Source organism: Drosophila pseudoobscura, chromosome X (genome assembly GCF_009870125.1).
Source record: "Drosophila pseudoobscura strain MV-25-SWS-2005 chromosome X, UCI_Dpse_MV25, whole genome shotgun sequence".
Lineage (NCBI taxonomy): Eukaryota > Metazoa > Arthropoda > Insecta > Diptera > Drosophilidae > Drosophila > Drosophila pseudoobscura.
Window position 1 is genome coordinate 1,649,002 of NC_046683.1, and position 10,637 is coordinate 1,659,638.

At 48.2% G+C, this 10,637-nt stretch overlaps 4 protein-coding genes across 4 annotated transcripts; 1 reads left to right on the top strand and 3 right to left on the bottom strand.

Moving 5' to 3' along the window:
* Positions 1-99: 99 nt before the first annotated feature.
* On the bottom strand, positions 100-6,626 carry LOC6902321 (ATP-binding cassette sub-family A member 2). The gene is made up of 10 exons (XM_002133812.3): positions 6,297-6,626; positions 5,633-6,221; positions 5,406-5,549; positions 3,808-5,323; positions 3,073-3,589; positions 2,330-3,015; positions 2,129-2,267; positions 1,230-2,072; positions 1,096-1,161; positions 100-708 (listed from the first exon to the last, which is right to left on the bottom strand). The coding sequence occupies exons 1-10, from the start codon at positions 6,512-6,514 to the stop codon at positions 444-446; spliced, it is 4,983 nt and encodes a 1,660-aa protein (XP_002133848.2). The 5' UTR covers positions 6,515-6,626; the 3' UTR covers positions 100-443.
* Positions 6,627-7,279: 653 nt separating this feature from the next.
* On the top strand, positions 7,280-8,820 carry Rpt6 (26S proteasome regulatory subunit Rpt6). The gene is made up of 3 exons (XM_001355697.3): positions 7,280-7,438; positions 7,498-7,642; positions 7,711-8,820. The coding sequence occupies exons 1-3, from the start codon at positions 7,421-7,423 to the stop codon at positions 8,763-8,765; spliced, it is 1,218 nt and encodes a 405-aa protein (XP_001355733.1). The 5' UTR covers positions 7,280-7,420; the 3' UTR covers positions 8,766-8,820.
* anox (acyl-CoA-binding domain-containing protein anorexia) lies at positions 8,811-9,722 on the bottom strand. The gene has a single exon (XM_001355696.3). It carries the CDS (start codon positions 9,687-9,689, stop codon positions 8,886-8,888), a length of 804 nt encoding a protein of 267 aa, XP_001355732.1. The 5' UTR covers positions 9,690-9,722; the 3' UTR covers positions 8,811-8,885.
* Positions 9,723-9,802: 80 nt separating this feature from the next.
* SLIRP1 (SRA stem-loop interacting RNA binding protein 1) lies at positions 9,803-10,350 on the bottom strand. The gene is made up of 2 exons (XM_002133811.3): positions 10,196-10,350; positions 9,803-10,128 (listed from the first exon to the last, which is right to left on the bottom strand). The coding sequence occupies exon 2, from the start codon at positions 10,107-10,109 to the stop codon at positions 9,843-9,845; it is 267 nt and encodes an 88-aa protein (XP_002133847.3). The 5' UTR covers positions 10,110-10,128; positions 10,196-10,350; the 3' UTR covers positions 9,803-9,842.
* Between the last annotated feature and the right edge of the window lie 287 nt (positions 10,351-10,637).

Consider the following 10,637-nt stretch of genomic DNA (forward strand, 5'->3'; position numbering starts at 1 on the left):
GTGGAGCGAGAGCATAGCAACGGCATTCATTCTGCATGCTATCGTTTATCGATTGAGGCTGCATTCAAATTCAAATTCCAATTCAAAAATGCCACCACGCACACACAAATTCATTTGTAATTGTTTGAAATTAAATATTTATTCAACTTGTAACTCAAATTGGAATAGGAGGGGCTCTGGGCTCTGGGCTCTCGGGCCACATGGCGGTAATAGGGCTGGTAGAAATTCCCAGACACATTGTTAATAATGCAGAGAGACACGTGCGTTTGCACGGAAAAATCGTTAATTATGGATTTGACCCCAAAGGCTCAACCAGACAGCCGGACAGCCGTAAGACATTGGCTTCTATAATATATATGTATAGGTATATGTATGTAAGTTCAAGGGTGGGTATGCATTGGTTTTGACCCAATTATCCTTAATTTAAAATTCGAATTTTCTGGTTATTTCTTGGCTTTGCCTTTGCCCTTGCCGGCGTCTTTTTCCTTCTGGGAGAAACGATGCAATTGCCCATTCGAACCAATGCGACGCTTCAGCTCTGAACGCATCTCATGGACCTGCTCGATAACACTATTGACATCCGCCTGATAAATGCAATAATCCTGGATATTCAGACGCATTTTGTTCTTCTCCAAACTGCCATACAAATACGAATAGACAATATCGCCCACTGGTACATAGTATTTGAGCCAGTGATTTGAATGGGAGCTACGGGTTTAATAGAGGACAGCATAGAGAGTAGAAATTTATCGGAATTCCCTCGGTAATACCAATACCAAGATATTGCATCAGGAACAAATTCCGTTTCATTTTTCGTTCGACGCTTCGAGCTTCAGTTCTCTTTTAGGCTATCCTTCGCCTCTGACGAATACACAGTCTTCGGAGAAGCGCAGTCGGAGATATTAATCATGCCCAAGACATGAAGTTTGTTATTGTACTCTCGGGCATTCCGTTTTGAACCATTCGCTTGGCGAGAGGATCGACTTTGTGCGTCGCCAAAGACAGAGACGAAGGTGAAAAGAGAATTGAACAGCTTTTGGGTCCCGTCACCCCTCATGCAACGTCTTGGTATCGTCTGGTCTTGGTAATACTTACACCAATTCCGATTTGTCATGCAAGAAGTTGACAAATCTGGCCAAATTGTCCATATCTTTGCGCAAACTGTGTGGGATGGGATTCACATATTGAAAAGGAGACAATTTTAATGGGGGAAAACCATAGGTTCTTACTGTTCCTGCGTTTCGGCCAGAGTCTTGCCATCCCGTATGAGTCGCACCTCCAAATAGAAGCCGGTGCTGTACTTAAAACGCAAGTAGTGCAGGCTGCCCAAGGAGACCATCTCGGAGTCGTGCAGGAGTATGATGAAATCGCCCAGTTTCTTGCATTCGAGCTCATCGTTTGTGGCAAATATCACCGTCTTGCCGCAGTGCCGTATGTACCGCAATATATTCCAGATCTCATCGCGTGTCGTCCCGGGTAGACCGTACGTGGGCTCGTCCAGGACGAGTATCTTGTTGTAGGCGACCAAAGCGAGGGCCACATTCAGTTTGCGTAGCTTTTCGGCCGTAAGGTAGGCGCATTTGCGATGCATCCACCCGGTCATGTTCAGCATGAGGCACAGATCGTGCATCTTCTCGGTGATCTTTAGCTCTGGGACACCCCGAATCATGCAGAGCAGACGGATGTGCTCGCGCGGCGTTAGTTCCATGAGCAAGCCCAGATGCTGCGGACAGTAGCCCATGTAGGTGCGTATCTTGTCGGTGTCCAGCTTGAGGTCCAATCCCCGGACATAGATCTCGCCAAAGGCGAAGCCATCGATGCCCACCAGTTGACGGATCAGATGGCTCTTCCCGGAGTTTCGCCGGCCATAGATGCCCATGCTCATGTATTTGTTCAGAGCAAACGAGACGGTATTCACCCGCGTTCCTGTAATGGGTACCTTGGCCTCCACCTGATCGACCAGAAACACCGACTGTTTGCATTTGGTCATGTCGGATTCGGCAATTTTAAGCTTCACATCGGCCATATCGGCATCATCGAACGGATATGTGGCAGTACGTAGATCATGCAAGCTACACACAAACAGGAAAAGGGTTAAACACCTACACGGGGAAACGGAAGGACTTACTCTCGGGAGGAGTGATATTTCTTCTCCCTGCGATGCAGTTCAATCCAAAAGATCAGCAGGACACCAAGCAACCCCGAGATGAGCATATAGATAATGGCTGGCATAATGCCAGGCGAACTCCAAGTGAAATATGAATGAACTGAAGGGGAAAACAAAAGGGAAAGTAACCCTAGAAAATGCCACCGAAGATCAGGCACTTACAGTGACAATTGGGCACCATTTCGGCCATATTCTCCATTGTGCAGCTGGGCGTCTTTTGGCACTTGTCCTCGCACAGCGACTCCTCCAGGCACTGCGTGTAAATGTTGCTCACGCCATCGAGCAGCGAGAAGCCCGGAAACAGGCAGGCGCCATAGTAGAAGATGTCATTACTGTTGGCCACATCCCAAAATAATATGTACAACACAATGCCCGTGATCCCGTGCAGCAGGAGCGACGCCAGGAAGCCTCTAATCCTTGAGGCATTCACATAGAACGACAGTACATAGGTGTGTGTGAGGGCGGCGAAGCCATAGAGACCCATCAGGATTAGGATGAGAAAATTCTCATACGAACCAAAGCCACCGATGCCCATCACGGCCATGATCACCACAATGATCACCGAATAGATGATGTAAGTGAATAGATCCCAAAACATATTGACGCCCCAATAGATGGGCATGCCCAAGCCGGCTATCACCTGCAGGATCCTTAACTGATGCACCTGCTCTTCCACCAGGGGTATAATGAACACAGAGACGGCCAGCGGCAGGATGCAGCCCAATGCCAATGGAGCATTCATGTGCGCTATCTTATTGTCGATCAAGTTGATCTTCATGCTCAGCTGTGTGGGCAATGGATGATTAGTAACCAAGGTGAAATGTTTCTTAGAATCGGGATAGGCAAGTCTACAAAGAGAGGAATTAATATGGCTTTAGTGCTTGCTCTATGGATACTCCTCTTACTTGAGTATCGCATTGTGCATCAGATTGAGCATCATTGCTGCCGAATGGAATACATCCTGTGTGATATAGCCATTCATTATCTGATCGCCAGCCTGTTCGATCGCTCCCAGGCTCTTCAGCTCGTTCATTTTCTTGAGGTTATCGCGATAGGAACCTTTTTCGCAGGAGAACGAACCCGCTGTAAAACTGCTCATCATGTGGCCCCCGCCCTGCCGTTTGTAGTGATGCGCCTTGGTCAGCGATTGTATGTCCACATAGCCGCATGCCGTAACATCCGGTATATTCTTCATCTCAGAGCCGCTGCCGAAGCCAATTTCGATCACATTCGAACGCTCCTCGGGCACATCCAGCATCACGGACAGCTTGGCAATGATGGCTATCAATATGAAGCTGGTAAATATCATGATTATTGGCCAGACATTCGGTGCCGTATGGATCATCTTTTTGTAGAGCATGGCACGTATGCGCTGGCGTCTGAGCTGCTTCTGTGACACCACCTGGTACTTGAACGTTTGGGCTGTAAGGAGTATGTCGGAGAATAAATAATTTGTTCTAATTTATTTGAATCTCGCACTCCATTTGAATTGCGCGCGCGCATGGTGTGACCAGAGTGTATGTTGACCCTGATTGACCGGGATCCAGTTCGTGTGAACTGGATCGAATGTGGTTCTGTGCGTTCTATGTCATGGTTCCCCGATAAGTACAATTAGAGGACACTACTTTTTATATACTTACTGACATCCGGTATGATCTGCTTTTGCAAACGAAACGACTTGACCAACTTCATGTAAGTATCGGAGAGTTCGGTGCCCACAATTCGAAAATAATCGATGCCCAATCGGTTCCGATCCGATTCCAGATGCAGACACAGCTTCTGCAAACGCGGGCGATTCGAAATGGGGATTCTGTACGCCAGAGTGTCGCCAATTTCATTCTCCGGCTGGACGCGCGGAAGGAATTGATTGATGAAATCGGTGATGGGCTCGGCGGGTATGTGCGGCTTCTTGGTCACAATCATGTCCAAAGTGCCGGTAAACTTTGACCGCAGAAAGAAGGGTGTTCCGTTGGCCTCCAGCACGCCCAGATTGATTATGGCCACACGATCGGCCACATGCTCCGCCTCGCCCACACTGTAGGTGGCCACCACAAAGGCCCGCGACTCCTTCTCCTGGTTGACAATCGTCCAGAAGGTCTGCGCCTCGGAGCCGGTCAGCTTCAGCGTGGGCTCCTCCAGGATCACGACCTGTGTGTTGCCTGCCAAACAGCAGCAGAGGGCCACCAGACGAGTGCTGGCATAGGTGAGCTGGCCAATCTTTGTGTTGCGGCTCTCGATGTGCTGATCCAGGATGGTCAGCCACTTGCGCTTCTCGATCTTGAAGCGGTCCTCGTCGTCGCGCTGCAGCTTCAGCCGCACATGATACTCGATCGTCTGCTGGACGGTCAAATGGCGACTCAGCCCGTGCTCGTCGAAGCGAAAGTCCACCAGCCGACGGCTGGGGCCCTTGTGCGTGTAGCTATTTCCCAGCACCGAGACGGTGCCACGCAGCGGGAACTTGAGGCCGGCAATCAGGCGCAGGAGAGTGAGCTTTCCGGAGCCAATGTGGCCGAGTATGACCAGTATTTCGCCCTTGTAGATGCGCAGCGAGATGTTCTTCAGGATCTTCTGTTCGGATTCGCGATGCGAAGTGCTCACATGCTTAAGGCGCATCAGCTCCTCGCTGTTGGCGTCGACAAACTCAAAATTGTGCCAACTGGGCGATCGGCCAATGAAGATGGGGGCCTCGGACTTGGGTTTGTCGACGCGCGGCTTGTTGCGCAGGACACGGCGGCTCAGCAGGCGGCCAGGGGCGCGCCATTGGACCAGAACGAAGAGCAGCAGATAGATGAGCATGCAGACCGCTGCCGAGACAAATAGGACGATAAAATCGTAGAACTTCAGACTATGGGAATCGTCGATCATTTGATGGAACAGCTGCATGCAGAAGCTGAGCTGTGTGTTGAAAAAGGACCCCAATACAAAGGTAACATAGTAGCTGCGAACGTCCCAATAACGTTCGAGAATTAAGCTGAATGCCGCATACGTAAACAGCCACATGACCAGGCCGAAGAGCACGCAATTAATGGGATTGACAAGGAGTTTGGCCACCAACATGGCGGTTAGTATCAGCTCAATGTGGTAGATTAATATAAATAATATTGTGCCGACAATCGCCTGGGCGACATTGGGGCCACTTTCCAGTATCCAAAATACCTGTTTTGACGGAGGAGAGGCGATTGAAATTGAAAATAGCTATAGATGAGTGTGTAACAAGTGGCGTGGCGTTGAAACCTACAATTAAAACAACGAGGGAACACAATGCCGTCAGTAGCAATCGCAGCATTAACACCAAAAACAGGCAGCAGTACTGGGTGCAGAAAGAGAAACCATAGTGCCACTGATGGACCATAACGCCATCCTCCAGCTGACCGGCGATATTCTATGCGCGTGGGGGTGGGTGGACAAATTAGCGATAGGCAGGAAGATACGATACGATACGATACGATACGATACGATACGCACCCTGATAATGTTCAAAAATGGTATCAGATATAGGAAATTGTATAGAAATGCTGGCATCCGGACCAAGGTCATCATGGTGCAGGGTGAATTGGCCGCCCTTAGTCGTATGTTAAAGACCTCCACTTGGGGCTCCGTGTATGTGTGGGGATATTTGATTTTCAGCTGTTGGAACCACTGAAGAAACACATGATGCTGCAGTTGAAGGAAACCCTCGCGTATGTAGAGATCTTGATTCGTATCCGTGTCCTTGGCATTGTCCTGCTTATCTCGGACGGCGCCCGAGCAGCGTGTCAGCCACAGGCGAGCCTCGGTGAGGAATGGTTTTATGGTGCGAAATTCACTGGGAAATCGTATGGAAATGGAGAGGCTCTCGGGTGGCTCTTTTGCGGGGGAATCATGGAAAATGATGCCGGCCAGGGTAGTGCGCTCATCGAAATGTTTCTGCAGCTCGGCGTTATTCTTGTAGCCTTGGACTCCCTTCATTCCCAGTTCGTCGGCAACGGCATTGATTACCAGCTCGGTAAACTCCGTTTTGGGTGCGAAAGCCAATAAATATTTGGTTTTTTCCCTCTTCTTGTCGCCCATACCCCTTTGCGGAAATAAATATAAATGATAATATACCTACCAGAAGGCTTGGAACGGCTTGGAACGTCTTTTAGCTTACGATAGAATATCTAAGTCGTCCAGCTTGTGCGAAACGATAACATGATCGCGTTCGCTTTTGGCGCGCGGGAACAGCAATTGCTTCGTGTGCGCTATGGGATTCCCCTGGATCAATATCATGATTATCACCATCACAATGGCCTCGAAAAGCACGCGACGCCATAGATTCCTCTCGATGTGAATGTAGCGCTTGAACAGCAGACAAAAGCTTGCTGTCATTTTCAAATTTAACTAGGGGTCGACTAAAACTAACTATTTGCAATGATTTTGTGTTGCTACGTTTTGACTATTTCATTTTTAGCTAACTATAAAAAACGTTGTTCTCCAAGCATATTGCGATGAAGGCTCCTTGCTTTTTTTAATTCCGATTGTTCGCTAACGATGTTTAAGAACAAAAGGCAAAAGTGTGTGACATAATAAGCCAGTAAAGTAGAAAATAGATTCATTAGCCGTTCAAAATTCTGTGGGCAGTGCTAAGAGACCTCTCTAGCTAATAATATTCAACGTAACATCAAAATTGAGCAATATGGTTCCCAATCCTTGACGGAGAACGATTAACCTGAAAGATATAGTGTTTTTTTTTTAAGTTCAGAGGAACGATGGCATGAATCGTCAATATTTTCCGTCATTTACCTCAAGTAGTTGAACTATTTTAATAGAGGGGGCTTAACTTGGCTAAGTTCAGTTTTTCATCATACGAGACGCTATATTGTTATTCAGGAGCAAAAACAGCAATCGCCATAGAAAGAAAACAAGTCAAGTATTCAAAATAAACCGGCCAAGCAGAAAATTGATTCATTAATTGGATAAAACTATGTGGGCAGGGCTAAACGTTCTGTATAGCTAGTAATATTCGACGGAATATCAAAATCGAGGAATATGTATAATAGAACTTGGATTCGTCAGTATATTTATGGTATATTTTTAAAATAAGATGGTATATTTTGGTATATTTGTGACGGTCAGACCGTAAATTTTATCAATGAATCCGCGATCTCACTGGTCACACTACTACAAAGAATGCCGAGTCATAAGTAAAGAAAAAAAGTGCATGGTGAAAAACAATAATTGCAGGCAATATAAGACATATACAGGCAATATACAGCACATCAGCAGAATCCCAACATGACTGTGACCAATCGGGTAAGTAAATTCACATAAAACAATCGCTTGAATGCAAAGAATACCCGAAAATATTCAAGATGGAAATTGAGACGGCCTACCAGAAAGGCGAAGGCTTCCGCTCCTATTATATCCAAAAGATTGAGGAATTGCAGCTGATTGTGGCCGAAAAGAGCCAGAATCTAAGACGTTTGCAAGCCCAGCGCAACGAACTCAATGCCAAAGGTAAACTTTAGACTCTAAAAGAGAAAATGAAGAGAAACAATGAAACGAAACACAAATTCCTTTTGCAGTTCGCATGCTGCGGGAGGAACTGCAGCTGCTGCAGGAGCAGGGCAGCTATGTGGGCGAGGTGGTGAAGCCCATGGACAAGAAGAAGGTATTGGTTAAGGTCCATCCCGAGGGCAAGTTTGTGGTGGACTTGGACAAGAACATTGACATCAATGATGTGACCCCCAATTGTCGTGTGGCCCTGCGCAACGAGAGCTACACCCTGCACAAGATTCTGCCCAATAAAGTGGACCCTCTGGTGTCGCTCATGATGGTCGAGAAGGTACCGGATTCCACCTACGAAATGGTCGGAGGCCTGGACAAGCAGATCAAGGAAATCAAAGAGGTTATCGAGCTGCCCGTCAAGCATCCGGAGCTGTTCGACGCTTTGGGCATTGCCCAGCCAAAGGGTGTGCTCCTCTATGGTCCGCCCGGTACTGGCAAGACCCTGCTGGCCCGTGCCGTCGCCCATCACACCGAATGCACGTTCATTCGTGTCTCGGGCTCAGAGCTGGTGCAGAAATTCATCGGTGAGGGGTCGCGCATGGTGCGCGAGCTGTTCGTGATGGCCCGTGAGCATGCACCATCCATCATCTTCATGGACGAAATCGATTCGATCGGTTCCTCCCGCATCGAGTCCGGCTCCGGCGGTGATTCCGAGGTGCAGCGCACCATGTTGGAGCTGCTCAATCAGCTGGATGGCTTCGAGGCCACCAAGAATATCAAAGTGATTATGGCCACCAATCGCATTGACATTCTGGATCCGGCTCTCCTGCGTCCAGGCCGTATTGATCGCAAGATTGAGTTCCCGCCACCGAACGAGGAGGCCCGCCTAGACATCCTCAAGATTCACTCGCGGAAAATGAATCTGACGCGAGGCATTAATCTGCGCAAGATCGCCGAACTCATGCCTGGTGCCTCTGGGGCGGAGGTCAAGGGTGTCTGCACCGAAGCGGGCATGTATGCCCTGCGCGAGCGACGTGTCCATGTCACCCAGGAGGACTTTGAGATGGCCGTGGCCAAGGTGATGCAGAAGGACTCTGAGAAGAACATGTCCATCAAGAAGCTGTGGAAGTAGATCGTAAACGTAACCCTTATTTTTTGTCATTAAAAATCACCCAAGTAACATGCGACTATTATCTCAACATTTATTAAAAGAACGGAACTTGTTGGGGGCAGCGCAGGGCAGGGGACAGCCTTAGGTGGCAGCCTGACGTAGCTCTTCTTCCGCTTTGAGCATATTGAAGATTTCCTCGGTATCGGCGACATCGAAACAGCAATGCCCGTCCTCGTCGTACAGTTCCAGACTGGCCTTCAGTTGCAGAAGAGTGCGCACCGCCTCGACGTGCCCACAGCTGGCGGCATAGTGCAATGGTGTCTGCATCTCGGCATCCAGCTGGTCGACGCTGACGCCCATTGAGACCACCAGATAGTCTATGATGTCGACAGCATTGCGATCGGTGGCCCAGTGAATAAGGGCCATGCCATGCTCATCCTTAACGTTGATATCGCCCTTCTGCATCTTCTGGCGGAGCGCAGACAGATTCTTCTCCTTGACTAGATCGAACATGGTCTTCTTGTTGTCGGGCATCACCTCCTCCACTGGCACCGATTCGATGGAATGAACGGCCCAGCTATTGCCGCCTGCCTTTGTCTTCTTGCTGCTGCTGCACTCTTCCTTCCAGATGGGATTGATTCTCTGCAACTTTTCGATATACGACCGCTGGGCATCGGCCTGGGACATGTCGCCCAGTGCCTTCCAGGCGTTCCATTTGGTGCGTGCCTTCATTTGTAGTATGGAAGGGCATGGTTGGTTGCAGCCACTCTCGGTGGCTTGTTTGTAATATGCGTAGAATTCCAGCAGATCGTAATCCTTGAATGTTTGCGTTTGTCGACTCACGTAGCTGGTGGCCAACTCGAAAGCGCTCGCCTGCAGCTCGCCTTCCTCGTCGTCCTCGTCGTTGGTCAAGTCGAATAGGTCCGAGTCCGAATCCAAGTCCATGATGATTATTGAATATTTCTTTTTTTTCTCAGTTAAATTGTATTTTTAGTTTTGTCGGATAACCTTATAGCTATGTTCTTTTTTGTTTTTTGTTTGTGGGAGAAAAAATTTTGTTGGGGGAGAAAATGCTTGTGGCGTCGCCGACTACGTTGTCTACGACTTTTGTATATTGAGATGATGCCCCTCCAGTATGTGCTTTTGCTCGTTTTCGATTTTCTCTAGTGCTGTCAAACTGTTGAAGCTCACAAAGCCGTAACCCTTGGAGCAGCCGGTCTTCTTGTCAAAGATGACGTTTGCCGATAGGACGCGACCGAATTCCTTGAAATACCCACGCAGCTCCTGATGGCCCACTGTCCAGGGCAAGTTACCCACGAATATGCGGTGAACCGATTTTCCAACTTTTGCTACTGCGGTGGCCATGTGTGCGGTGCGTGTGCGACTGCGAAAGCAACAATTTTTTTGATTCTAGTTGTCGATGATCTTGGGGGCCCCGGGCCGCTCCTTACCAGCTCTGTGATGCGTTGCGTAAATACCTCGTCTCGTCGCAACCCAACCTTTTGTAGCTTGTTGTTGCTGTTGTTGTAACAATAAATGACGGACGGGGTGCGCGGCTGTGAGAAAATAACCTCAAATTTCCACGCTTAACAGCACCTGCACATACCGCACACCCTGGCATGGGGTACTTTAGCTAGTCGGTAATTATGGTTTAGCATTGATTGCTTGCTGATGATCTCACAGTAAGCTATTTGTTTTTTTGTTTCCAATTGCATGCTTATTTAAATAATGCATTTCAAACTGAAATAAAAGATTTCTTTTTCCATGCATTGCCATGCATCATAAGGGTATAAGAGTATCGGTGTCTGACAACAAATGGAAACTCATTTCCTTAATTTTTCCAACATTTTGCGCTTAGAAGCACATTTTGTGGCTTAACAGCACTCTCACTGA

Coding starts and splice junctions, on each gene's coding strand:
- LOC6902321 (XM_002133812.3), bottom strand. CDS start 6,514: ATGACAGCAAGCTTTTGTCTGCTGTTCAAGCGCTACATTCACATCGAG. Junction 3,590..3,807: donor GCAGATCATACCGGATGTCA/GTAAGTATATAA, acceptor TACTCCTTACAG/CCCAAACGTTCAAGTACCAG. Junction 1,162..1,229: donor CTGGCCGAAACGCAGGAACA/GTAAGAACCTAT, acceptor CATCCCACACAG/TTTGCGCAAAGATATGGACA.
- Rpt6 (XM_001355697.3), top strand. Junction 7,643..7,710: donor CAACGAACTCAATGCCAAAG/GTAAACTTTAGA, acceptor TTCCTTTTGCAG/TTCGCATGCTGCGGGAGGAA.
- anox (XM_001355696.3), bottom strand. CDS start 9,689: ATGGACTTGGATTCGGACTCGGACCTATTCGACTTGACCAACGACGAG.
- SLIRP1 (XM_002133811.3), bottom strand. CDS start 10,109: ATGGCCACCGCAGTAGCAAAAGTTGGAAAATCGGTTCACCGCATATTC.